The sequence below is a fragment of the Mustela putorius genome, unplaced genomic scaffold (assembly GCF_011764305.1).
Source record: "Mustela putorius furo isolate JIRA1106 unplaced genomic scaffold, ASM1176430v1.1 tig00003869_pilon_pilon_pilon, whole genome shotgun sequence".
NCBI classification, from domain to species: Eukaryota; Metazoa; Chordata; class Mammalia; order Carnivora; family Mustelidae; genus Mustela; species Mustela putorius.
Window position 1 is genome coordinate 31,430,051 of NW_025422021.1, and position 27,817 is coordinate 31,457,867.

At 63.2% G+C, this 27,817-nt stretch overlaps 1 protein-coding gene across 1 annotated transcript in view; it reads right to left on the minus strand.

The window, feature by feature from the left end:
• GPC1 (glypican 1) overlaps positions 1–26,577 on the minus strand; it is a 28,715-nt gene extending 2,138 nt beyond the window's left edge. Inside the window, exons 1-8 of the mRNA XM_004743747.3 lie at positions 26,138–26,577; positions 4,675–4,833; positions 2,770–3,161; positions 1,968–2,133; positions 1,118–1,248; positions 912–1,031; positions 685–818; positions 159–334 (exon numbers count right to left, since the gene is read on the minus strand). Coding sequence (XP_004743804.1) covers positions 159–334; positions 685–818; positions 912–1,031; positions 1,118–1,248; positions 1,968–2,133; positions 2,770–3,161; positions 4,675–4,833; positions 26,138–26,303 — 1,444 coding nt within the window. The 5' untranslated portion in view covers positions 26,304–26,577. The remainder of the gene's footprint in view (positions 1–158; positions 335–684; positions 819–911; positions 1,032–1,117; positions 1,249–1,967; positions 2,134–2,769; positions 3,162–4,674; positions 4,834–26,137) is intronic.
• Positions 26,578–27,817: the final 1,240 nt, after the last annotated feature.

Genomic DNA, 27,817 nt, shown 5'->3' on the forward strand with positions numbered 1-27,817 from the left:
TGGGTGTCTGTGTGTGTGTGTGGGGTGCCTGGTGTCCATGCCCAGGGAGCAGCAGCAACCAGAGCCACCATGTGGGCCCAGGGGCTGGGAGGGTCCCTGCTCTGTGCCCTTCCCACACACCACCCTGTGGCTCCCAGTTCCTGGGGCCCTGCCCTCACTGGCGTCCTGGAAGTCCACGTCGTTGCCACTGTAGGCGCCGCGAAGCCGATTGGTCATGACCTTCAGCTGCATGATCTGTTGGCGGACGGTCATGTCGGGTTTGGTGATGTCCACCTCCACCTCGGGGTTGTTGATCTGATTGGCCAGGCCATCGCCCATCACTTCTGGGAGGTACCTGGAACGGCCGAGGACAGGCCCTGGGTCACTGCCTGCTCCCTGCAATGGGGTGCTACTCCAGCATGCCCTCCCACTTCCTCTCCTCCTGTCCAGGTGCTGGCAAGCTTGAGACCCCCCACAGCCTGTCAGGGGCTGCCAGGAGCCCACAGAGTGTGGTGTGGATGCACCGAGTGGGGCGCACACCACCGGGGGCTGGCCCAGGCCCTTGTCTAGGCTTCCCGTGTCCCACTGCGTGCCCGGCATCAGGCATGGCCCTGTGCACATAGCACTTGGTGACATAGGCCAGATGAGGGGCCTGGGTGAGGCTTCTGAGGCCAGCTGGCCTATGGGCAGCTGGGCAGCACCCACCTGCCTTTGGCCATGCCGTTCCAGCAGCGGTCATCACTGGCACTGCTCATGGCCAACTTCTCGCTGCACAACACACCAGGGAGGCTGATCCAGAAGTCTTGGGCATCCCGGAGCTGCACCTTGGCCTCCGAGACCTGCAGGGCAGCGGCCAGGCCATGGGGCACCCTGCTCAGCCTGCCCTCCCGTCCCCTGCCCACCCCAGGCCTGACCGGCTGAGGGCTGCTCACCAGCTTCTCCAGTGCACCAGTGGGAGGCTTCTCCTGTAATACCAGCTTGCCCGGGTGCCGCTTCTCCTCAGGCCCAGAGCCCTGGGGGTTCACCTTGGGGTTCCCACAGCCCTGGATGACCTGGGGGAAGACCATGGGGGTCCTGGAGGGGCACAAGGCCAACTCTGGGCTGCCCCGCCATGCCCGCTACACCTGCCTGCTCACACCTTGGCCGTGAGTATGTCCTTGTTGTCCTGGAGGGCGTTGATGGCTTCTGCCAGCCACAAATGCACGTTGCCGATGACACTCTCTGCTCCCGAGGGGCCCCAGAACTTGTCGGTGATGAGCACCATGGAATCTGGCCCAAGTGTGAACACACGCACAGAGAGCGTTTTGTAAATATGCACGCTAGCTACCTCACGTCAACATGCTAGCTCATGCACGTGCTGACACACACGCATGCTGGCCCACAGGTGTCTGCTCACGAACATGTTAGCTCTTATGTGTGCTGGCAGGTGCACACAACATGTATATGGAACCTCACATGTGTGCTGGCACGAACTGCACTGGCCCACCATGTGCCCATGCCAGCTGATATGTGCTCAGACCACATCCTAACACGCACATGTGAGCATACGTCAGCACACATGTGTGGGTTAGCCACGCCAGCACACGTTAGGGCGTACACCGGCTGGCATCTGGGTCTGCTGGTGCACCTCCCGTCAGCCATGTCTGCGCACACATGTAAATGTGCACGAGTGTCAGCCCACTAGGTGTGCCACACGTGCATGTTAGTTCAGGCATGGGTGCCCTGCCCTAGGTCACAGGTGTGTTGTATGTGTGCACAGCGGGGCACTTGCTCCGGGGGGGGGGGAGGGCGGATGGGGAGCCATGACCCCAGAGGGCTGCATGCCAGGTAGCAGTTGGAGTCATGCTCTGTTCCGAATGGCCTCCCTATCCCATGACTCTGGGCCCCTCCCCCTCCCAGGGCCATGGCCCACGCTCCAGAGGGCGGGCTGGCTGTGTCCCTGCACCTGCAGACCCCTTCTCTGGCGCGTGGCGGTGGGGACGGCTCACCCAGAAGGTTCCTCCATTCGGCATCGAGGTCGGCCTGGTTGGCCAGGCAACCCTTGAGCACGTTGCGGCAGTAGTCAGGGCAGGGCCGGGCGCCAGGGACCCCCAGACAAGGTGCGCAGTATGCCAGCTTCATGACGGCCCTCGTGCACTCCGGGCCCAGAGGCACCTGGGGAGGCAAGGCCGTCTGAGCCCCGCCTGACAGCTGGCCATGTCCAGCCCTCCAAGGAGCCCCAGGGTGGAGGGCTCGGGACAGAAGTCAGGAGGCTGCAGCTCAGCCCCAACCTGTCTTGGAAACGCTGTCTCATCTCAGAGGGTCAAGCAGGCTCCCAGGGGTCGGGCCATCCTCCTCACTGCAGCCATCCCAGCGTGCGAGTCCCTGGAACAGCGCTGTTCCCGAGCCTCCCCTCCATGCTGATGAGGGGACAGGGGCTCGGCTGGGAAGGGGACTCGCTAAGGACTCCAGCTTGAGAGGGAGGTGGCTCACGCCCAGGGCTTTGTGGGTCTGACTCGGGCTGCCTCTTGGTCCTGGCCCTCAAGGCCTCAGGCCCAGCCTGTTCTGGTGTCCCGACGTTGCCCAGCCCACTTCCCCGCTCCCATCCACCCGACCCCTGCGGTTGGCTCAGCATCCAGCTCCCTGTTTTTCTCCCCGCCACCCCATCCTGCTTGGGACCCAGCCCAACAGAGGGACTGCTGCCTACATCAGAGCTCTGTGCCCGGATGGCATGCGGGATGGAACTACTGCCTGCAAGCCTAGGGCAGAGGGATTGGGGGTGGGGCTGGGAGGCGGGGCCGCTGTGCGCACCTGGGCCACCTTCCGTACCACGTCACCGGCCACGCCCAGGCCCTGCACGAAGGCTCGAGCAGCCACGAAGGCTCGGGTGGCGCGCAGGCGCAGTTCGCGAGGGGCTTCCCCGAAGGGCCGCAGCGCGTCCGCCTGCTTGCCCAGGCAGTCCAGGTAGTCGTCGGGGAGGAGCAGCTGTGGGTGCAGCTGCCGGAAGAGGCGCTCCAGCAGGCGGGCCCAGAACTCTGCCAGCGTGTCCTCCAGGTGCAGGTTGGCGCCGCGGTAGTAGAGGCGCAACTCGGCGTACAGGTCCCGGAAGGCCCTGGAGCTCTGCGCGTACAGCTCGCCCAAGGTGCCAGGGAAGGCATCCTGCAGCGCCCGCTCCGACTCGTTCAGCAGGTGCTGGAAGTGATCTGGGCCCGGGGAAGTGGGTGTGAGGCCTCCCAGGGTCTCCTGGCCCCCTGCCCACTCCCCAAGACTTGGCGGAGCCGGATTCCTGGGGGCGGTGGGGGGCTCTGCCCAGCATCCCCAATACTCTGGGAGAATCAGAGCCCAGGCTGTGGAGGCCGGAAGGGCCCTGGGTGCCCCAGGACTCTCAGACCTCCCCCCTCCTCAATGGCCTGGGGTGCAAAAGCCTGCCTGGGGGTCCCTCCTGGGCCTCAGGGCCTCCAAGTGGGACTCCAGTTGACATTTTGAGGCTAGACACAGACACCGGGTGCTTCAGTGACCTACTGGGATCACCTGTAAGGTGGGTCCTGAGCTGGGAGTGGTATCCACCTCCATTCTGCCGGCTGCCCCCTGCACTGCCTCCAACCCCCATGTGTCTGGCTGTCCTCCTCTTTCTCTTAGATGCTCTCCCTTGGGTTCTATAAACCTCAGCTCTTGTCCTGCCCCCAGAAGCTGGCCTGCCTGATGGCCCAGGGAGGGTCTCCTGTCACCTTTGGGATTTGCTCAGGACCTGGAAAGGTGTGCTGAAGCCCTCTGGGGGAGAGCAAGGCATAAGCCTGTGCAGCAGACCTCCATGGTTTTGGGGAAATGCCCCTGCACCCTAAGTGTCCCGAATGGGACCCCCAAGAGCTCCCACCTCTGGCAGGGATAAGCAGAGTCTGTAACCACACAGACCCTCCACTCAGACTTGTCTCTGAGAGTTATGGCCACCCTCCCCGCACAGGCCCTGGGACCCTGGGCAGGCTCCCCTACATCTACCCCCGTCCTCCAAGGCCTTGGGCTGTTGGGCTAGCTGGGGCAAGAGATCCTCCATAGCACCACAGGTGGGAGTGGGCGGCTCCTGGCCAGGCTGTGGAAGGGTGAGCAGGGGTTCAGGGACTGAGATCATGGACCTCAATGCCTCTTGGGACTGCCTGGTGACTACAGACACAAACTCTCTCTCTTCTGTCCGCTCAGGCTCTGCCAGAGCACCTTCCCACTCCAGTTAGACTTTAGATTACTTCCTGGGGGCCCCACCCCAGCTCCCACCTCGTTCCCCTGAGGTGACCACTGTGAGCATTGTCATACCAGCCAGCTCCATGTTGTCTCGGGCACTTGCTCTCTGCCTGGACCTGGTGTGAGACCTGGTGAGAGTCTCTCAACCACCCAGCCGCTGCCCTGGAGACAGGAAGGCCACACCCAGCGCCCCAACCACCTCTTGCTCCCATAGCAGGGCAGCCCCAGCCTCAGTCCCCTGTCCCGGCTCTGCACCACCAGTGGCCGGGGCAAGGCCTGTCCCTGTCTGCTGGTGACAAGGAAGCACTTCTAGAGCAAGAAGGTCCCCACTGAGGGGCTGGGCCTGGTCTCCCCAAATGGATACGTGTACTGCTGTGCATACCACAGGATGCACGAGGAGGCTTGCACACAGCCTTCTGCTCCTGCCTCGCCCGGAAAGCTGCCCTCGTGCCCAGGTCCCCCCAAGCCCAGGGGCCTGCTCACCATCGAAGCTCTGCAGCTGGGTGGCAAACGTGGTCTGCAGGGCGCGTCCGCTGTCCAGGAGGGCGGCCTCTAGCTCAGCACGGCTGCGGTTGGCCAGCTTCTCCTCCATCTCGCTGGTACAGCAGGTGTAGCCCTGGGGGCAGACCCTCAGGTGCTCTCCTGTGGGGAGGGGCTGCTGTGAGGGAGAGGAGGGACCCCAGAGGCTGGGCAGACCCTGGAATGGGACATAGCTCCAGCGGGGGCCTGGGTTGATCATGCAGTCCGCAGCACAGGACACAGGAGTGGGGCTACCCTCTGTGTATGGCCTCCAGGCCCTTGGGGGCAAAGCCAGCAGGGGTGGCATAAAGCAGGGGTGCAGGAGGCTGAGCCCTAGGGCTGGAATGTCCACTGTCCTCCCAGCCCCTGAATGCCCCCCGCTGCCACACACAGGTGAGGCAGACCATCCCGGGGGGCCTGGCACAGCTCAGGACATGTGTGCCCTAGCACAGAACGGCCTCTGGGCCCTGGGTCTGTGCAGAGGGGTGGACTGCCAGACTGCGGGCTCCCCAGGGCAAGCTTCCAGGCCTGCAGGGTGCCCTTGGCCTGGGCTGAGGATGGGGGGGAAGGGCTCCCCCCACCACGAAGGGCAGGGCAGGACCATGAGAGCCTCCTCCTACCCCCAGTCCAGAGGTGCACAGTCCCAGTGAGGGCTGCAGGCCTGAGTGGGGCTACTGACTGGGGGGGGGTGGGGTACCTGGTGAGGAGTGGTCCTGCACGTGAGGGGCCTGGACATACCTGGGTCCCCATCATGTGTGCGCCTCTTCCTCTGTCACCAAAGCCCTCCTCACCCCTTAATCTCCCAGCAGTGCACCACCCACGCTCTTTCCTGGGGGCAGGGCCAGAGGCTCAGTGCACACAGCCCTGCGGACACACCCACTGTGGAGCTGTGCAGAGAGGTGTGTGGGCCACACAGCAGGAGCCTTTGAAAATGTGGCAGGGCCAGTGTTAACAACCACGGCGATCCTGAGGCGGGTGCTGGGACCCCATCTTACAGACCAGGAAACAGGCTGGTGGAGACTCGGGTTTCTTGTCTAGTCCATGCTATGCCGCGAGGAGCCAAGTAGCTCCGTCAGGCTGCTGCTGTCAGGCCCCCAGACCCCTCCACTCCCCTCCCCACCTTCCTGGCGTGGTTCTGGCCCCAAGGCTGTGGAGGAGGCTGGGCCCCGAGTGGAGGCAGCAGTTTAACCTGAACAGGGTCTGTGGAAGGCTCACCCTGTGCACTGTTGTGGGGGGCTGGATCAGCCTGGGCAGAGCCCTGGGGGTCCCAAGGCTGACCCGAGGGCTGGGGGGCTCCCAGGTGACCCCTGGAGGAGGGTGAGCAGCCCCGGCAGGAGGCCTGGAGGGCACAGGCAGCTTCCAGCAGAAGCTTGGCGTGTGGTGGGGGGGTAGACAAAGGTAATTATCCTGAGGCTGATATATATATCCTAAAGAGTCAGTGGGAACCACCAGGTCAGACTGGGCAGGAGTGTCTTGGTCTCCCACGCTCACTCACACAAGCCTGGGCTGGGTAAGCAGCGAACAAAACAGAGCGGCCGTGTACACGCCCTGTGCCGACCGTGTGCCCTGTGATGCTGCGCGGGCTGAAGGCCCCTGCACACTGGGTGGAACTGGAGGGAGGATGTCAGAGGTGCCTGGAGGAGACCACTCAGATACAGCGGGGGAGGGGAGGTTTGGGGGTGTGGAGGTGGAGGGAGAAGGCCAGTCTCTCCTTCTTCCCCTTCCCACATGGGCCCTGAGCAGTCCCACTCCCCAGGCCCCAGGTGCCCTCAGCTCTCAAACACCTGCACCCTGCAGTGGCTGCCCGTCTGGGGAACCACCACCCTTGCTCCCAGAGCCTGGAAGTGATGCTAGCGTGTGTATCTGAGGGGGGCTCTGGCCCCCACCTTGGGATAGGGCTGAGGGGGTGTGACAGTTGGGGGTCTGAGACCTGACCCCCGGGGTGAATTAGGGCTTTCAGGGCCACCTGGGGTCAAGGGTCGGAGCCTGGCTCCCCAGGGCCTGAGAGCAAGGAGGCACCCACCCACATTCCTGCACCCCTTATGAGGGCTGGGTGGGCAGATGCCTCCAGGCAGGAAGGGCTGGACCCAAGAACGCCTCCCATCCCTCTGTCTTGGGGCCTTTGCTGACTCGTGGTGTGGCCCTGGACCCTTGTCAGCAGGTGGCAGGACGCTGGGCAGGATGAGGGTCCTCTTTATGGGGCTCCCCGTGCACGAAATGGCAGAAAGCTGAGCTCCTGTCACAGCATCCTCTCTCAGGATCCTCTCAGGATCCTCTGCATACCAAGGTCTAGGCGGGCTGGGGGGTGAACTGGGGGCGTGCCCTGGGACGGGGGCAGGTGCCAGCCTGGGCTCTGCTGCACTGGGCACTCGGGCTGGCTGGGTGGGCACAGGCTGCCAAAGCGAGAAAGCACTGGAAGGCCATAGGGATGGACAACATCCATGACTGGCTGCTCTCCAGTACCCTGGGGCAACCGACCAGCTCCCTGAACCTGTTAGCACATGTGGACAGCAGAGAGACGGGGCTGCAGAGGAAACCTGGGGAGACACAGGGATCACCCCCCCACACCCTGTGGGCAGACTCTGAGTGGGCCCCTGGGCACTGCCAGCATAGCTACCACTCTCACCCCAGCAACCTCAACTGAGCCTCCCCAGCCCTGCCTGGCCACCTCGTCCAGCCGCCCGGTGGCCCGCGCCGTTCCGGCTGCCCCAGCACAGCCCCCGTCCCTCCCTCCCTCCTCGGACACACGGGAGTGAAGACACGGAGCCAGAGCCCGGGCGCCGGCCTGAGGCCCCGGGCGGGCTGGGCCGAGGCGGCCCCCAAGCCGGCTGCAGGGCGGATGCAGAGGCTGGTGCAACAGTGACAGTCAGGATGCAGAGTTCTGTGCTTCCCTCCTGCCCACTCTCGCCCAGCTCGGCCTAGTGTGCATATCACTGATAACCCTGGACGTCAGCCAGATGGACGTGGGTTCTGCAGGGCACCCCCTGCACCCCCCCCCAGAAAAAGCAAGCCTGCGCCTCCTGGTCTCCTGGTCAGAGCCAACTTTTGCCGGGGTGGTGGGCCGCCAGGAGCGAAAATGAGCTCCCTGCCCCTGGCAGTGTGCAAATCCCACTGGTGGCATTCTGTACTCTGTCATTCCAGACCCTCTGCTCCCAAACCCCCACCTCTCTTCTCTGCTCAATACCTGCAGAGGAAGGAAGGCTTGCCCAGGAGGGAGGGAATGCTCCCCCCCGCCCTGGGAGGCATCGGCGGGTCCACTCTTCCCACTGACCCCTCCCCCAGCTGGCCAGCGGCCATCCCTCCTTTCTCCCTCAGTTGCTTTGCTGTTTTTGCAAAAGCTAGCCACAGCCTTCCCTAGTTTGTGGGACATTTCCTCCCATGGGTGATCTAATTTTGGGGGGAGAAAGGGGGGAGGGCGGTTCATTCCTCACGTGATTCCCTGTGGCACTGCTCCTCCAGGCCCTGCCCCTGAATTCCAAGATGCCCTCTGATCCTGCTCCTCAGGGTTAAGATCTTACACCTACTTCCCTAACCCCATCAGCAATGGCTTCTCTTCCTCAGCAGCAGACCACCCATGTCCATCTTCTCCCCTCCAGACCCAGACTTGCTTGGGTCACCCCAGATCCTTGACTTCTCTTCACTAAGCCCCTACCAGTCTGGGGCTCCAAACATCTTTAGGGCCCACACCCTCCTGCCACCTGCTGAGCCCCACTGTCCTGTCTTAGCAGCCTCCCAAGAGCATCCCCACCCAGCAGCCACCCTTGCCAGCACTGTCACCCCAACGCTTTAGCCCAAGACCCTCACCCCAACAGTGCACATTCTGTCCAGTGCTGGACACAGACCTCATGTGTCCAGGCCACGCCTGGCAGCCACCTGTGGCTGGTGGCGCTAGAGCCCTCCCAAGGAGACTGCAGAGGGAAGGTGGCGCCATGCCAAGCCCATCTCTCCAGAAGCTTCTAAGGCTCACACAAGAGTATGCAGCCTGCTGCTCAACCTGTCTTTAAAGCGACATCCCAAAGACTGCACCAACCGACCCAGCCATCACTAGAACACTGATTCCCTGTCGACAGTTTGCCTGCACTGGCCGCACTGGGGCTGAGACACGGTTGTATGGACAGCCCCAGGTACCAGGACACACCATGTGAGAGGCCCAGGTCTGGAAGAGCAGGAAGGGCACTGCTTCCCCACCCCTCCTCTTTCCTTAGTTCTGGACCCTCCATCGGGCCTTGCTGGCAGGCCAGGGGTAGCCAGGTAGAGAAGGCTTTCCCAAGCAGTACTCTTTTTGGACCACTGCCCCCTGCCCACTCCTGTTCCCGGCTGCCATCCAGCCCCGGTGGCCACGGGGTCCCCCTGGCATGGCCACCAGCCTGCTGGGGGTGGAAGGCACTGAGCACACAGAGGAAGGTTCCTTGGTCATTGTCCACACAGGAGCTCCAGGCCTTCCTCTCTCACCCTTCCGTCCAGAAGCTTCTGCCCCTGACTGGTTCCTGAAAGAGGGCCACACTTATCATCCGGGAAGGGTGGCCTCGGACCCCCCTTGCAGAGGACATTTCAACCTCAACCTCTTATCCTCCCTCCTAACACATCAACAGCAGCTGTAACCCCTCCTGCCTTCTCTGACCCAGCCTGCTTCTCTACCCCTCACCCACCACCCAAAGCCCCCCCCCCCCCAGGCAAACGACAGCGTCACCAAGGAGCCCTCTGTCACTTCCACCACGCACTAGGACCCAAAGCCGAGGGGGCATCGCTGCCAACACTTCCTCCCTTGGTGGGTGGGAGGGGTCTGCCCCCAGGCCTGCAAGGGGCTGCTTCGCAGGTGGTGGAACAAAGGCTGGGCGCCTGGGTGCCCTGGACAGTTGCCGCTGGCTCCTGCAGAGTCCTGCGCCGTGGGGCAAGAGCCACAGCTAGCGGGCAGTGTGGAGATGCACAGGCACCCGGCAGCACCACGGGGACTGGGCGCTGGTGCAGTGGGCGCCGCGGGCCCAGGGGGTGCGGGGGCTGCAGCAGGCAGGCAGGGAGACAGAGAGCAGTAGGGGGGCCACGCGGGGGAGGGGAGGGCTGCGGCAGGCGGGGCAGGGTGGGGGTGGGGGAGGAGGGCAAGCGATTGGCGGGGAAGGGGCTTGCCGCAGAGGGCGCGGCAGCAGAGGGGACTCCTGGGGGCTGAGGCAAGGGAAGGGGAGGGGGATGGGTTTGACAGAAGAGGAAGGGGGGCTTGCTGCAGGAAGGGGGCTGCGGCAGGCGCTGGGAAGCACAGGAAGGGATGGGGGTGGGGAGGGGTGTTAGGATGCTGCAGGGCAACGGGCTGAGAGGGACCTGGGGAAGGGGAGGTGGGGAACTGGAGGGGAGAAGAGGTGGGGTGGTGCTGGGTGCGGTGGTGGTGATGGGGTGGGCATGGAGACTGGCAATGGGGCTCCTGATGGGAAGAGGTGGAGAAGGGGATGGGACGTGGAGAAGGGCCCCCATGCGCTTGCGGTGGGGATGAGGGTAGGCGCAGGATGGACAGAAAATGCGGCCAAGGCGGTGGTGATGGGGGACAGGGGTGGGGATGAGGATGTCGAGGTGGAGGGAGTGGAGGTAAGGGTGGCAAGCCTGAGGATGGGGAAGCAGGTGGGGGGGGGGAGATGGAGATGGCTTGGGGCAGACGGCTGGCTGGAGACCCAGCCTGGATCCCAGCCCCGCAGACGCCACCCGCGCTGTGGCCCGAGAGCCCTGCGTGGCGGTGGCGGCGGCTCCAGCGGCGGCGTCCCAGGCTGCGGTGGCGGTGACGCTCCGGGCGGTACGCGACTCCGGGTGCGGGCGCGTGGGGGCCTGGGGACCCGGCCGGGGGAAGGAGCAGGAGCAGACCGGGCCGGAGGGTTCGGAGGAGGCGCGGGCGGACGGGAGCCGGGGAGGAGCTGCGGCCACCGCGGCCCCGGCAGCCCCGCCACCGCACTGGCGCGCACGGCGAGGGCGGTGGCTCCAGGCGCGGGGACGCGCCTCCTCCCGCAGCCCCCGCCCCGCCGCACTCGGCACCGCCCCGTCTCCCAGGAACCCGCGGGCCGCCTGCCCGCGCCCCCTGCGTCCCGCAGCCCCCTCGCTCCCCGCGGCGCGGCCCCTCCTGGAGAGGGATCCCCAGCTCCAGCCGGGAAGACGGAATCGGCCCTTGCAGCACAGCCAGCGCAGGCCTGGGGCTCGTGGCTCAGGGGCCAGCGCCCACACCAGGAGGCTGACGGGGGTCTTGTTGGGGCGGGGTGTCAGGTTTTTCCCTGGGGATGGAGAATGACAGCTCACCACCTGGGAACCCCTCTCCTGCCGACAGTGGCCAGATCCCCAATGCTGCCTGGGTACTCAAAGCCACCATCAGTTACCCCACATCCCCTACCTAACCCTCTCCAGTCCCCCAGTCTCTCACCTGGGTGACCTCAGCCACCATCCCCACTGCTGATGTCCTTCCCCTAGGAAACAGTAAACCCGGCCTGGGTACACAGTCCACCGGCCCAGCCCCTACTTTCTCCCTGGGTGCTGTCCCACACTGGTGCCTCTCCCTTCCTCCCAGAACACCAGGATACCTCTCACCAGTATCCTCTACTCCCTGGAGCCCTGCCCTGGTCCTGCTTGCCCCTGGCCACCACTCCCCCAGGAGAATACCACCCTTGCACCCACCCATGCCGGGCTCCTCTCAGCAGCGTGGCTGTGCCCCTGTCAGCCAGCCAGCCCGTGGGGACATGTGCCTGGCAAGCAACTCTTGATCCAAGTCCTCTCTCTAAGGCCTCGGCATCTCCGAGCCCCAGAAGCAGGGGGGGTTCAGAGGTAACTCGCAAGCCTGCTCTCTGTGCTGCCTGCTTCCTGCTCGAGGACCTCCTGGGCAGGCCACCCTGCCAGTGGCCACCAGGCCTGGGGGTACCTTGGCAAGGCAGTGGGCCTCAATCACATAGTCACAGCTCTGGGTGAGAGGACGGGCCCCCTCCAAGTAGCCTCCCCAGAATTTAGCTTCAAGGTTCCCAGCTCATGCTATGGCCTCAGAACAAATCAGGATGAAGGTGACCCTGGCTTTGTGCTACCTAGGACCCTAGGTCTTGGCTGCAGGGCAGGGAATGCTTAGGGCCCAGGGTTGAGTGTCCCCGGAACCTCTCCCTTCAGGCCAAAGTTAGCCCTGCTTTCTCATCCTGGGCCCAAGTTGGGCTGCAGAGAGCATTCTGGTGGGTATGTGCACATGCCAGTCCCTGCTGGGGCTGGGCAGTGGTGGGACTCTGCCTACCCTCCCTTGGGGCCTGGGCCAGCCGAGGGGCCCCTATGACAAGTCCATAGGGAACAACCTGGAACAGCAGGAGGGAACAGAGCAGCTCAGAGACCCTCTCAGCTGTGCTCCTTGCGAAGACACAGCACAGGCCCATCCATCCACTCAGTGAGTAGCCCAACATTCAGAGGTGGCAGACTCTCAGCTGCGCCAGAACCCTGAGCACACCCTCCAACTGAGGGAGCTGGTGGGGGCACACTGTGACCTGGGTCCGCTCTCAGCTCAGGCCCCATAAATACTGGGGGCTAGAAAGACAGCTGGGAAGGGACAGAAGGCTCCGCTGGTCCCCTCTGACCCAACCACTTTCCACAAAGCTTGGTAGCCATGTCCAAAATCACAGCCAAGCTCGGCCTGGCATCCCAGCCCGTTGCCCCTACCTAGCTCATGACCTGCCACTTCCACTAACTCCAGTTCTCGGTGCCCTTCCCTCTGGCTCAGCCCTTTTCCCGTGCCCACTCAGCTTGGCCTCCGGGAAGCCTTCCCCACTCCCTCGGGGCCACTGCACCTGCTCAGGCCGGCAGCCACCCTGGAGCCTTCCTTGGGTCCCAGCTGGCTGCCCTCCCAGGCAGCCGGAGTGCCACACTGCTTGCTGCTGGGAGCCTCCACTTCCCTTCTCTTGTCTCCCCGCCCAGCACCCAGGCCAGACCTGGGTCAATAAACAACTGGGCACGAGAGCCGTACAGAAGGACTCTTTGTCCAGTGCTGCCATTCAAGGCTTAACCCCAGCCAGGCCCCAGAGTGGCAGTCTCAGACTTCCCTGACCCGACCCCTCCCCAGGGGCCGCGGGACAGCCAGCGGGGTGTTTGCTCCCCACAAGGGCTCCCTTGTTCTGACGGAGACCCGGCCACCTTGGCGGGAGATGGAGGATGGGCCTCCCTTGCCCCCATGCGCTGTAAGACCGCCCCTGATTCCAGTCCCAGGGGGATCCCGGAGCGGGAGGGTAGAGGTGGACGTGGGAGCAGGCATGCTCCACCAGCCCGGCCCGCCTTTCCCTGGGGACCCCAGGCCCGTCCCTTGGCTGCTGGGTGGCTTCCTACAGCCTGGGAAGCACCTCTGCCGGCCCTACCCTGGCTGCCCCAGCGAGGGGCTGGAGACAGAGGCCAGGACACAGGTAAACAGCAATTTTAGATAACCTGCATTATTTTTTAGTATAAAAGAATCTGGCCCCGAAGAACTGAGAGCAAGGACGGGAAGGGAATCTTGCACACCCCGTTCAGAGTTGCCTTACTCCTAACAGTCAAAAGGTGGAAACAAGCTGAGTATCCACGGAGGGAGGGAGGGATACGTAAAAAAGTGTGGCCGGTCCACACGACGGGATATTCCAGGACCAAGTAGGACACCTGCTATGATGTGGATGAACCTCGACCCCGAAAACGTGCTGAGGGAGAGAAGCCAGACTCGAAACAACAAATCCGGTCTGACTCCACTGAGTCCCCTGCAGTGGTCAGACCCACAGTGACACAGAGCAGAAGCATGGGCGCCAGGGGTCGGGGCGGCGGGGAGTCCGTACTTCATGGGGACAGAGTTCTAGATGGGGATGATGAGAACATTCTGGAGACAGAGGCTGGTGACGGGTCCAGGACAGTGCGAATGCAAGTAATGACCCTCAACTGTACACAAAATCAGCGAAAATGCAAGTAATGACCCTCAACTGTACACAAAATCAGCGAAAATGATATATTTTTTATGCACATTTTATCATCAAAAAAGCAAGCCCCCCCATATGTGTAACACATTTACACTAAATATGTGGGGCACACTTTCACTAAAATCTTATTTGTTGTTTACTTCAAATTAAAATATTCAGGACAAACCTCCGCTGTAGGGTTACTCACTATCCCAAACACCAATTTAACTGGATAGTCGGTAGCTCTACCTGCTAAATCTGTCAGCCCTGGGGCACCTGGGTGGCTCAGTGGGTTAAGCCACTGCCTTCGGCTCGGATCATGATCTCGGGGTCCTGGGATTGAGCCCCACATCAGGCTCTCCGCTCAGCAGGGAGCCTGTTTCTCCCTGTCTCTCTGCCTACTTGTGATCTCTGTCAAATAAATAAATAAAATCTTTAAAAAAAAAAAATCTGTCCGCCCTTCCGGGGGTGTGGGGAGAGGCCTCACAGAAGCCACACTGATTCCCTCCCTGCAACGATGGGTCACATGTCCCCCACTGGGGTCCTCAGACCCATAGCCCCAGCCTCCTCAGAGAATACTGGACCTATCCCAATGAACAAGATACCATTCTATCCATCTTACAGATGGGAAAACTGAGGCTGGGAGAGGTTTTGTGACTTGCTCAATGTTTCAGACCTGCTGCCTAATGCCACTGGCCCATAGGCCTCCCTGCCTTCATCGAGGTGGGGAAAACAGGAGCCCTGGTGCCCACCGGTGGCCTGAGAGTCCCAGGTATGGACATGAGGCCTCTCCTGGAACATGAGGGCCCAAGGGGCCTTGCTGAAGCAGGCCTGCCCATTTCTGTTGGGGGAGGGACACCTGGCTGGGTGCTCCTGCCAGCAGCACAGACCCACCACTACAGACAGTCCCCATCAGGCCCTGCTGAGCACACGGAGGGCTCCCAGACCGGGGTCAGTCCAATGGCCTCCCCAGAGGTGGAGCCCTGACTTCTCGTGGGTCCTGGGAGCGGGTGGGAATGTTGGGGGCCATCCCATTCCTTGGCTTTTCCTGCTCAGTTTCTCAGGGGCCAGTCAAGCTGTAAGCATGTCAGAGGAGGGTCAGGGCCTTCAGAAAGGGGGGAATTCAGGTCCCCCAGGCATCCAGCATCTTGGCCCTGCCCTGTCCAACCCTGAGCAGCAGGCACAAGGGCACACATTTCTGGACAGAGGTGGGATGGTCCTGTCCAGGGCAATCCTGGAGCGGATGACCAAGGGACAGAACGAACTCCATCTCTAGACAGTGGCCACAGGGATGCTGAGAAGGCCCCACACCCTCTGGTGAGGAGTGGCCCCCTAATGCAGGCCGCCAGACTCCAGGCCCGGCTCCAGGCCAACCATGGGTGCAGGTCCTGCCAGCACCATCTCCTATCTCCCTCCAATCTTACCCAGGGCCTGCACTGATTTCTGGTGCCTCCACCCACAGTTCTCTTCTGAAAACTGGCTGCCATCCTCCAAGGCCACCCACAGTCCCTCGTCATGGGCTACCCTCCAGGATGGGGCTGGCCAGCTCTCCCCACAGTGTTCAATTACCAGTGAGCAGGGCAGGCCAGGTGGGAGGCTGGGTGGGGGAAGGAAGCAGCAGTGGGTAACTGAGTGAGGGCAGAACACTCCCCTCGAGCCTAGACCTCTGCCGCTGGCTGGGGGTCCTCCGCTTCCCCACCATAGGCACCTCCCCTTCTGTGCTGCTAGAAGGCTGAACTTGGGGACAGAAGGCCTGTCTCCCTAGGGCCCTGCAGCACGGGCTCAGGCTGGGCACAAGAGGGCACTGATTCTTACAACTGCCCCGTGTGGCAGGCACTGCTATCAGCCCTCTCTTACAGAAGAGCACTGCGGGGCTCAGAGAGGTTCAGGGGTTGGCTCAAGGTCACACAGTAAGTGAATGTGGAGCTGGCACTTGAACCCCAGCAGACCTGGTTTTGGGTTCCTCTAGAGACCTGCCTCTTTCCTAACACGGTAGCCACTGGGAATGGTCACTGGATTCGAGGGACAGTGGCTCTGGGACCATGCTTGTTAGGCTAGCATGCCATCTCCCTCAGAGCCGGGCCCTCTGCCTCTTGTGTGGCATTGCTGACTTTCTGCAAAGAACCCGCTCCTCCCTTCCTCTTCTAGCTGTGGGCAGGGTGCTCTAGGACCTCCAACTGCAAGCTCTCAGCATCAGAGAAAGTGGGACCAGCGAACAGCCCAAGGCAGGGGTCCTGGAAGGGCAGCCCAGGAGGCTGGGCCCTGGGGTGTCCCATGGGGAGGGGTCTTTGCTCTACAGCCCCAGGTTGGGGGTGTGACTGTAACCCCCCTGCATCTGTCTGAATTCACTTGTTCGTTGTCTTAACTTCTGACTTATAAAGGAACACCTGTCATTGTGGCTGTGGACCTATGGCTCACGGGAGACCCCCGATTCCTGTCTGGACCTTGAGCCTGTTGCACGGTCTGTGGCTAGGTTTGGCAGGTAGAACAGCCCCAGTGCGCAGGAGGAGCTCAGGGAGCACTTGCTCAGGGATGCAGAAAGACTCAGGTTTGAATGTCCCCATCACCCGCTCCGTCCTTGCCCCCGAAGCCTTTCCCAGGTGCAGTCTCTTCTCTGTGCCCTGAGCCTCTGAGACTATGTGCAGAAGCCTGCAGACCCCTCTACAGGTGTCTAGGAAGCAGAGGATTCTGCAGCAGATCACAAAGGCGAAGTGCCGCAGCGATCAGAGGATGAGAAAACCAAGGTGTGGTGGCACGCGTTGCAGGCCTTCCTGAGATGCGCACAACTGGGCAGCATGTCCAAGACCTGCTGGGATTGCCAAGTGGCACGGAGCTCCCCATAGCAAATGGAAAGGGCTGCAAACGCATTGGCAGCTTCTCCTGGCAACCATGTCCCAGATTCCGGGGCCCTGCCGTTGCCGTAAACACTGCATTTCGGTTAGAGGTGAGCACAGACACTCTGTCACTTTCTCGGCCATGTTCACCAACTCCTTGACTTCTTCCCCTGGGCCTCTCCATGCACACCAGTTACGAACCCTCACCTCCAATGACCTGCCTCCACACCTGTGTTCATCCACCCCACCTCGCCCTCCTTCTACAGCCGACCCCACCACCCACCCTTCAGGGCTGTCCCGCCCTGGGCAAAGACGGTTGTCCTCGCCCCTGTGCTCCACAGGTCACTCCCTCCACCTTGCTCTGAGCTTTGCTTGAAGTGCTTCTCAGGAGGGGCTGCTAGGATTTCTGGAAGCCAACTCCTAGCTGTTCAAGAGTGTCCGGCACTTCTCAGGGTCCCTGGCCACCCCAGCCCCACCCCCTAAGACTCTGGGACAACCAAAAATGCCACCTAGTAACTGCTCCTGGTCAGAAACACCACCTCGTCCTAGGCCTGGGGCTTTAGGGCTGTGTGCCTGGCCCATAGCGGCCCTCATGCCCCCCAGCATCCTCAGATGCACAGCGACAGGGAGGTGCCAGTCCCTGGGTCACTTGGAGGGAGGATGCCGAGACAGCTGCAGTTATCGGGCCTGTGGCGTGGGCAGCCCGTGGCAAGCCGGGGGAGGTCAGGGAGGGTAGAGCTGAATGACAGCCTCATCCTTTTAAAATAACTCTGTTAGTCCAGTGTGTCCCATGCTCCATGACAACCGGGGGTGCGAGCGATCATCTGAGCCAAGCCTGGCAGTGGGTGGCATCATCTCTCCCCAGGGCCTGGAGGGGCCCACAGGTGGGCAGGATGGATTCCCTTGGCCCCCAGAGCCAAGGATGGGCACTCAGGGCCCCGATGCCTGAGGACACACTCAGATGTCACACACACAGCTCCCTATGGTGGCCCAAATGGCTCCACATGGCATCAGGCACCAAGGACACGCTCAGACACAGGGATGGGCCTGGATGGCTACTTGCAGGTTGGGAAGTGGGTCCTCAGGGTTGGCCTGAAGGTAGGCACTGGCCACTGAACCCCAGATTCTCTGCTGATGGGGAGGGAGCCTGGGAAGGCACCCTAGTCAGGGCCCAGCTGCCCACCAGGGAGGGAGTTGTGCTGGCCTGTCCCTCCAGGTGTTGGCAGCACTGGGGACTGACCAGCTGGGGTACAGATGAGGCTCAGATCTGGCCAGGGTCTGCAGGCTCTGGACTGCTGAGTTTGGGATGGTCTGAAGGCCCCAACTGAGTTTCTCACTAGCTTTTCATCTTCTGGGAGGCAGAGCCCATGGCTTTTCATCATGTGTTCCAGAGACCAACAGAGGGTGAGCATACATGGATGAATGGATGGCGGAGTGGGGGTCCTTGTCCCCCCACCCCACCTGGCCAGCCTCCCTTGTCCCTCACAGCAGGGCAGGGCAGGGCAGGGGGGTTCAGGCACTTGGTGCTCATCAGCACGACCAGCTCTGACCTCAGGAGGCCCTCCTGTAATCCCAGTGGTCACAAGGGCATTGACTGGGCCTCATGTGGGCCTGCAGGTTTCCTGGCCCCTTTCTCTACCGGGCCTTCCCCAGGCCTCTCTCCCTCCCCCTACCATGAAAACCAGGGCCCATCTCTCTTTGCACCTGCGGGTGCTCTGGGGCCTAAACCCCCAGCTCTCTGCACTCTGGCTGACCTCATCCTTGTACTTGGGACCACCTACCCAGCACCCATGGGACAGGGCCACACAGTGTCCCCTAGTGCCCCACTGAGGCGGGTGGGCATGGCCTCCTCCACTGTTTCCGCCACCGCCCCACTCCTCTCCTGAGGGGATCCCTCTCAGGTACCCACCCATCACTCAGTACCCACACCAGATGCCACTTGAGGGACAGGACTCTGAGCTCTGGGGACTCCTTTCTGGGACCCAGTTTCCTCATCCACAAACTAAATGACTGGACCAGATGGTCCTCAGCCTGCCCTGCAGACACTGTGGGAGAGACCACCCAGCAACAGACTAGAGGAGGCCAGGGTGAGGTTGAAGGAAGCAGGGTCTTGGCACCTCAGTAGGTGGGATGGAGAGGCACAGAGCTGAGGCTCCTGTAGGGCCCCCCTTACCTGCCAGTTCCAGCCCACTTCCTCTATTCTGGTCCTTGGGTCCCCTGCAGGGCCCCAGGGGGAGCTCACAGCACAGTACCCCTTCCCCCTGCTGAGGGTCCCCTGTAAGGCCCCGGGGGAGCTCACAGCACAGCACCCCTTCCCTCTGCTGAGGGTCCCCTGCAAGCCCCTCTCCCCCACTCTGTGCTTAGGGAAGCTCTCCTCAGGGCTGTTAGCTGACCCTCCCCTAGCACCAATGCCCAGCGCTGTGTCTGGTTTTCTGTCTTCCCACCCTTAGCCCCCACCTGGTGGGTCCCCAGACAGCCTGGTCTTCCCTGTGAGATACAGTGGGGATGGCAGGCAGGGCCCTGGGCCTCTTGGGGGCTGAGGTCAGGGCAGATGGCAAGGGAGCAGGATTGATGGAGCCCCTCGGGGCTGCCCTGTCACCCAGCCAAGCCTCCAGAACCCAGGGAGCACTTAATGCAAATGAGCAGCGCGCCTGGGCTGCCTTACCAGGAGGTGGCTGCGTGCAACTGGCTGCCCTCCACCTCCCTGCGGCTCCAAGCCCTGCTTGGCCTCCTGGCCCCTCGGCCCCACTTCCTCCCTCTGGCATTCCACCTGGGGGCTCACCTGCCCTGAATGCTCTGTCCCCTGCTTGGGGGGCCCTCCCGCATGCAGGTGGGGACCCCGAGCCTGCCCAAGGAACACTGGTGTCACTGGGTAACAACCATGTCATCCAGGTGCCCCCAACCCCACGAAGGTGGAAAGGCTGGCCCCCTTTGTTGCCTGCCCTGGTTCTGGGCCATGACACAAAGGCCACATGCTGGGAACTCATTCTGGCACTGAGTGTCAGAATGCGAGCCCCCCCCCCCCCCCGGCCCTGACTGGGATAGAGAAGTTGAGGGTACAGGGCCAGGAGACGAGCCACAGACCCGGTGGCAGTCAGGGCCCAGACCCATGGTCTCTAAGCGCTCCCATACCAGGGATGTGCCCCAAGAAGCTTGTGGGCAGGCAGGGGTACAGATCAGTCCAGGAGTTGGCCTGACACATTGCCGGGTCACCAGGGCCCCTGAACCTGTGGCAGACATGGGTACGTGGGAGGCATGGCCCTCTTCTGAGGGGCCATGGTCACAACACACTCAGGGCCCAGGATCACCTAAGAGCATGGAGCAGATGTGTGGGGCCACCAGCAGCCATGGGCCACACCGTGGCCCCTGATACCCTTAACCCGCAGGATATGGGATGGTGCCCACATCTGAGTATGCAGTCTTTGCAGAGATCACTGCTTAAGACAAGATACCATGGGAGTCAGTGGGCCCCTAAGCTGACTGCTGTCTTCACTTCTGTAGGGTGAAGTCTGGAGGCCGCACAAGGAGAAGGCCTGCAAAGAGGAAGCCAGATACCTACTGGCGGAGAAACCAATGCCAAGGATGGCCTGCCTACCCCCAGAGAAGACCGGAGAGCTCGGAGAGCTCGGAGCAGACTCTGCCTCTTGGCAGTGGGAGGAGGCAGCCCTGCTGCACCTGGATCCTGCGCTTCCAGCCTCTGAGCTGCCAGAAGAGAACCTTCTGCAGTGTAAGCTGCCGGTGGGTCTTCGCATGGCCCTGGGAAGCCTGTGCGCTCCCAGACCCCCGGCACCCAGCCCAGGCCTGGCACACGGGAGGTGCCTGTAATCATTTCCTGCTGAGACCTGCCCAGACTTGGGGAGCACCGCAGGGAGAGCCCCAGAATGTGGGTGGCTGGGGGATGCCCAGGGAAGTGGAGTGGCAGGGCCAAAACCCCCGGAGAGGACGGAGCCGGCCATGTACCATGGGTGAGCACCAGGAGGACCCACTTGGTGGGAGGGTGTGTGCCAGGAAGGTGAGCCAGCCAGGAGCTCTTGGGAGGTGACCCCAAGGCCGCGGGCAGATAAGGGGATAGGATGAGGCTGACCTGGCCGCCTCAGGGGCTCCTAGACCCACCTAGGACTCTAGGATTCTTGCTGGGAGAGCACATGTGCACTCTCCCACCTAGAGCTTCCTGGCATCCACCCTCTGAAGACAGTGGAGGAGGCTGGTGGCCTGGACCCTGCCCTACAGTGCAGAGGACACAGATGGGAGGCCAGGCCTGGCCTCACCTCACACCTGGCTACTGTGTGGGAAGTAGTACTACCTGCGAAGACGGGATAAGGCCTGGGATGGGAGGAAACATCCCCCAATCTGTGCGCCCCACCCCCCCACAGGAGACTTCCTGCAGCTCAGGGCACTTGCCCAGGCCTGTCTTAGACAAATAGCAGCAAGAAAGGCGGCCAGCCACTGTGTCAGTGAGAAGGCAGGCTCCAGGGTGGGTGGCCTTGGGCTGGAGCCCTCCTGCTGCTGGGCCCGTTTCTTCTCCTAGATGTGGGCAGTGAGCTGACCCCACAGGGCTGTGCGGACAGCTGCACGTGATCAGGGATGGCGCCAGTAAGGAGAGAGTGACTGGCAAGGGCTGAACTAGGTGGCAGGGTCCAGTCCCTCTAGGCCCTGACACAGGCTGGAAACTCGTGTCTTGCTGTGAAACTATACTGCACCAAAGCAGGTCTTGGGAAGAAGACTCTGGGTTATGAGAGAGGTGCCCAGCCTCTCGCTGCCCAGGCATGTCCAGGCCTGAGAGTGGTGGATGCTGGTCCCATGCCTGACCTGATTCCTGGTGGCCAGGGGTGAGCCCCTCTCCTGGCCTGTCTCCTGTCCAGGGCCGGCTAGACAGACACGTGTGCCTGTGGGTGTGGATATCCCAGCTCGGGCCTGGACACGCCCATACCAGCCAACTGGGCTCTCCTCCTGGCTCTGACGCCCGGCCTGCTGCCAGGCCAGTGTGTCCCCAGTCCCTCTCCCAGGAGGCCTCTGTGGCCCCAAAGGCCTTCCAGTTCAGGCTTACACTGTTCCTTCATTACTGCCTGCATGGAACCAGACCAACATCTCCCATCTCCTAGGCTCATTTGCCCCTGGATCAGGCATTTGTCTGTGACTCCTGGGGGACCCGGCCTAGTGTGGTGCGGGGGACATACTGGCTGCTCCTTGCACTGGCCAGTAAGTCGGGCCACACTGTGTCCGCCCAGGGGTCACCTGATTCACGCCCTGGTGCCTAGGAACAGCCCTCGTTATCAGGGCAGGAGCAGCACACCACGAGGCCCACTGAAGAGCTGGCCTTCAGCAGACAGGCACGGAGGACCAGGCAGAGGACAAAGCTCAGCTACATGGAAGGCTGATTCACCCACAGCCCTGTCCTGATGGAGACAGGGAGGCCAGACCAAAGGCTCAGGAGGCCAGACCAAAGGCTCAGGGGGAGTTCAGCTCACACAGGTTCTTAGCCGGCCTCAGAAATGGAGCCAGGCCCCAGAGAGGCATCAGGAAAAGGCAGCTGATGATCGGCTGTGGCCTGGCCTGGGATTTCTATTCCTGGCCTCTGGACTGGAAGGGCTTGAGACCTCCAGAAAACTCAGGAACCCAGGACTGGGCAGCAGTGAATGCCACAGGCTTTGGGGTCAACAGACTGGGTTGCCATCCCTAGTGGCCTGTCTCAAGTGGCCTACGTGCGCTTAGCAAAGTTACGTGGCTTCCCTGGGCCTTGTTTTACTCATCTGTAAGTCAGGTCTAAGAACACCTGTCCTCATCTGATACATCAGGGAGACAGAAGCAGGAAGAGACGTGCACTGAGTCTTGGTCCTAAAAAGGGCTCTCAAGCACTGGACGCTGCTGACTGAGGGGGTCTGCCTGGGCCTGCAGAGATTTCGGGGCAGGGGTGAGGGGCAGAACATGCACCAGGGCCAGCAGGCAGTGCATGGGGCCAGCGTCCCTCCTGGGGACCTTCAGGGGGCTTGTGACTGTTACTCTGTCATGCATGAAGATGCAGAGGCAGAGAGGCCAAGTGGGGCAGGAAGCTGGTGCAACAGGACTGCCTTCTGAACCCAGGCCCGGGGAGGATGTCCCTCCTCTCGCAGGAGCACGGCAGCATGTCCGGCAAGGTGCTCAGACCGTTGCATCATGCGGGTGGCCCTTGCGAATCCTGGCTCCCTTGGGCCTCCCCACCACGTGCCTCCCCCCGTCTCAAAGCTGGGGATGATGAAACCACAGGTCCTCGAACAGTGGAGGGCCAGAATGGCGGCACAACTGGGGGCTGAGGACGGTCTGGAGACTCAGGCCATGAGCCAGGTGGCTTGGGAGAGCCCCCAGCCCCCAGCTCAGGGACAGATGCTAGGTGGGTTCTCTTGGGCCCAGCCAGGAAGGCCCTCCCTGCGGTGTGGGGGGCAGGGCTGGGGCTTCTGAGGGCTCTCCCCTAGAATCCCTTGCCACCCCCGCAGTCAAAGCCGGTACACAGAAGCCATGGTTTCTGTCGATGGGCCCAAGTGTGGTCCCTGCTGTGGCCTCCTGTAGGAGGCCTCCCTTGCTGGCAGGAGGGCAGAGGGGTAGCTAACTGGTTCTCATTGCATGGACAGGCCCCTCTGGCCTCCAACCTCCAGTCCTGGATCCCTAGACTCCTCCCGCTTTGCCAAGGCCCTTGGTCAGCCCCAGCCCACCCTGCATGGCTCCGCAGAGAGCAGGACACAGGTGGATCCCCAGACTGAGAACCTCCCCAGTGCCGGGAACTGGGCCAGGTTTTGTGGCTATGGCAGAGAAGTGTACAGACAGAGGTGGTCCCTGTCCCCAGCAGCCCAGGAAGGGTCAGAGCCATGCAAAGGACATCACTCGAGTGTCGGGAGGCCAGAGTGGTGCTGAGAGATGTCCAGGAGCCAGGAGCAAGCTGGGAACCAGGAGCAAGCTGGTCAGCACCGGTGGGCCTATATGCCTGTGCGAGCCAGCATGGGGCTCGGCGTTTGCCCCACACCCGCAGAGGGGCCCTGGGCAGGCTTGGACTAGTGGCTCTCACTGGCTCTGAAGCACACTGGCCAGAGGGAGGGTTCCCCTGTGGCCTTACCCGGCTGCGAAACCCCCAGGACCACTTCTTCCCCTGTAAAACGACGACAGCTGTCATCACCGAATGCCAGGCCCAGCCGCCCAAAAACATCACAGGAAGTCCCACACGGGAGCCCTGGGAAACCCGGGAGCCCCGACATTCCCCACTCTCACAAGCTCACTGACATTTCTGGTCCCCCAACGGAGGCTGGAAACACAGCCCGAAGACCTAGGGCCCTCTCCTTGCCTCCCTGCCTCCCCCCCACCCCCACCATCAGCGCCTGCTGAATCAGGGTGGGTTTTCACCAGGTGGCGACCCCAGGGCAGGGAGCTGGTGGCCTGGCGCCTGGGAGAGGAGACCAAGGCCAGGGCTCCCAGAGAGGCCGTGTGGCTCAGGCCACCAGAGGGCGCCTGGCCCACAGAGGCCAGGCCCAGTCGCAACAGGAGGGGACACAGGGCTTGCTGCTGCCCCGGGAGGTCACCCTGTATCCTTTGCTCCACGTGGCGCTGGCACTCATCTCAGTGCCTGGCCCTGTAGGGCCCTCTGGAGTTGCAGTGCTCTTGGGAGCTTTAGCTGCAGGGGGCCAGGGAGAGGAGCTCCTCTGAAGCCCTTGGCCCTAGGATGGAGAAGGCTTGGGGTGCTGGGAGAAAGGGACCCTGGCAGGGAGGGCGGTGACCCTGCCCGGACCGCAGTCCCCAGCGTTCCAGGCCCAAGGGAGGGCGGCACTCGAGCTCTGACCAGCACGATGCTAAGACAGCTGCTGAGTAGCCATCCTCCTCCAGCTGGACAGACAGACAGCACCCCATGTGCACCTATCACACTCACAGACTGAGATGCACTTTGATTGCCCCGGGTCCCTACTCCACTGCGTCCAACTGAAGGGGAACAAAACCCAGCTCCCAGCCCCAGCCCAGCCCCACCTCTGCATCCCGTTTGCCCCACTGTCTCCCAGCCGTTGGCAGCTGCCCAGACTGATACTCTGTCTCTCGGCCTAACCAGGACAGAGGCCTGTGGATTCGAGTAAGTTTAGGATGGTCCCTAAGGACACAATGGCCAAGTGGCAGTGGATACAAGAAAGAGAGGCACAGGGGAAGGCTTCCATCCAAGATCTGGGGCTTGGTGGGAGCAGTGGCTCAGTGGACCTTGAGACCCAGGCATGGGGCAGGATCCAGCGGAAAGGCCAGGGACACCCAGGCAAAAGTTCCTGTTTGTGCGGGAGGAGGGGCAGTGGTGGGCAGAGGGCCCCGAGCTGGCCCCAGGCACCCAGGCATGTCCACCTGTCCCACCAGAGAGGCAGTCCTGATAGTAACAGGAACTCTCAGCAAGGGAGACACAAGAAGGCCTGCTTTGGGGTCCCTGTGAGGGGGGAGGGGCTCTCCAGAACACTGGAGGATGGGCAGATATGTCAAAGGACCTCTCAAGGCAGCTCTCTCTGTGTCCGACCTTCTGGGGGTCAGGGGGCCAGAGCCCGGCTGCCTTTCTCCCACTCCCCAGAGAGGCAGGGCCATGGGCCTCACAATGTTCCACACCTCTGTCATTCAGAATTTCTGCAGCCGTGGTCATTCCTCGTCCCCCCAGGGTCACCATTTGAGCAGAGTTCTTACTTGAACATGCCTGCCCCTAGTTTGGGAGAAATCCCTCCGTGGAGGAATGCTGGTCTGCTCTGCTGCTGCTCCCTGGTTCCAGGCACACCGCACAGGACCCAAGTGCGCTTCCCCCGGGGGTCGGGGTGGTCCTTTGGACACTGTACTCCACCCCCCACCCTCACATACCCTGGCTCCAAAGCTCCTCAAAGGCTCACAGGGAGAGGGTGAGCAGGACTGAGGGCAGCTGCAAGCCTGAGGATGCCTGGGAGGGTCGATGTTCTTACAAAGAAAAGACATGGCCCCTGGGCGGGATCCAAGGCGCCGACCACCTGCAGCTCGACTCCCCGCCAGAGGCAGCCCAGAGTGCCCCGCCAGCCAGCGGGCCAGCGAGCACAAGTTCCCCAGGCAGGAATCCGGGTTTACAGGCATTCCCGCTCCAGGTGGCAGAGGTCGTGCCTCACCCCCCACCCCAGGCACCGGGCTGGCACTCCACCTCTCAGGGGCCCCACTCCCGCCAGGAATGGGGGACCTCTAATTGAACCCAGCTAGGCTGCCGCTGCTGGGGATCCCACAGGAATCCTCAGGCCCCACTGGAGGCGGCTCCCGAAGAGGCCCTAACAGCCAACTGGGAGTCCCCAGCCCGAGACCGCCGTCAGCAGCGCCCGGACAGCCAGCCCCGCAGCCAGCCCAGTGCGCCCGGGGGCTCCGACTCTCGCCCCGCCACCGCGCAGGGCCGAGCCAATGGCCGAAGACGCCCAGCTCTAGCTGTGGCCCTGGAGGACGCTCCCCGCCCGGGACTGCCCGACCCACAGCCCCACGAGGACAGCTCAGCGGGGGAAGGGGCCGGTGTGCGTGCTGGGGGCTGGAGGGCGGCCGAACGGAGCGCAGGAGACCCTGGCGGCACTTGGAGGCGAGGGCCCGAGGGGTGCAGACAAGGCGGCGCGATCTGGGCGCAGGGCAGACCAAGGGAGAGCAGGAGTGCGCAGGAGAATCCCCAGACACGCCGGGGTCCGGGGCCCCCCGGGCCGCGCCCTCACTTACCCGAGATCTCCGCCTGGGGCACGTCGCTTAGGCTGAAGCCCTTGGCTCCGTAGATCTGGCGGACTTCGCTGCAGCTCCGGCTCTTGCTGGCAGGGTCCCCGCGGGCGCAGGCGGCCAGCGCGGCGGCCGCGCAAAGCAACCACCAACCTCGGGCCCGCAGCTCCATGGCGGGGCCGGGGCGCCCCGGCCGCACGCCCGCCCGCGCCTCTCTAGGATCCCGCCCGGGGCCGCGCAGCCCCCGCCGGCGAAGGGCAGAGCCAAGGTCCCGGCGCGTGCGGCTCGCGGTCCGCAGGAGGCGGCGGCCGAGAAGGCGGCGACAACAAAAGCCGGCGGCGCGGGGCGCGCGGGGCGCGAGGTCCGGCCGCTCGGTCGGGCGGCACAGAGAGCAGCGGGCGAGCGCGCAGTCCCGGCTCGGCGCCTCCCCTGCGGGCGGCCCGGCCCCTCGGCAGCCGGGGAGGGGGCGGGGTGGGGCGGGGAGAGCAGGGGCGGGGCGGGTAGGGGCGGGGCGCGCGGGGCGGGGAGCTGCGCGGCCGGGCGCGGCGCGGGGCGCGACGAGGGGTCCGCCAGGCGCTCTTCCAGCTCCGCGGGCCCTGGGCCCCGCCGGCTCGCGGGAAGCTGCGGACGGCCGGAGGGAGGCGGGGCCGCGGGGGAGAGCGCGGGCCGTGGCGGGGTCCCCGGGGGCGGGTCCCCCCAGTCCAGCGCCCGGGGCGGTGGCACCCCCCACTCTGAGGGCGGGGGCGGGGGCGCTGAGGCAGGGCTTCCCCCGCCGGACATGACGTCACGCCTCCCGCACGCCTATCAGAGGCTTCCCCGCCCCCGGCCGAATTGGGCCTGCCCCCGGCCGAATTGGGCCTCCCTCCGGTCTCCTCCTCCCTCGCTCTCGCCCTGCCTCCGTGCGCCCTGGCTGCGCGTCCCGCTCATCCCCTCCCGCCGCGCCTCCTTCTTCTTTGCACGCCGCCCCCTCCTCGCCTGCACCCCTTTACCAGCCCCTCGCCCCCTACGTCCACTGCAGTCGCCCCCCCCACCGCTCCAGCTCGCACCTGAGGTTTTTGTGGGGGCGGATGGGGGGCTGTGCCCTGGAAACTAGCTGGGAGGCCAGACCCCACCCTTCCCAGCCCTTCAGACTAGCGGCCGAGGACTTAGTTATTGGAGACTGTCAGCGGGCTTTTGGTCCCTCCGCGTGGGTCCCAGAGAAACAAATGTGACCGAGGCAGAACGTCCCTATTGGCTTGGGGCGTTGGGCGGTGGCAGGTAGCCTCTCCGGCCAACAACAGGTCAGGTAGCCTGGGAGGTGAGGAGAGCGTGCAGGTCAGAGGGCTTGACGGGGAGCTCCCGGGGCTGGTGGGGTTGACAGGCCCGGTGCAGGCTGGTGCAGTGAGTGGGCAGCGCCCCTAGCTGCAGAGGGAACCGGGCATGCGGGGGTTGGGTGGGGGGAATCTGTGAAGAGGGAGGTAAGAAGACCAGGGCGCTGGTGTCTGGAGGGCTTCTCTGTTTCTTTCTTCCCGGGCTGCTGGGCCTCTCCCCTGGCCTCCTGCTTTCCCCACTGCCATGTAGGGCAAAGGCCTCAGAGACCACCAGGCCATGAACCTGGATGCCTAACTGGCAGAAATGGGAGGAAAGCAAATAATCCGGCACTCCTGGTGGTACCCCTGAGGAGGACCCTGAGATGACCTGCAGCGT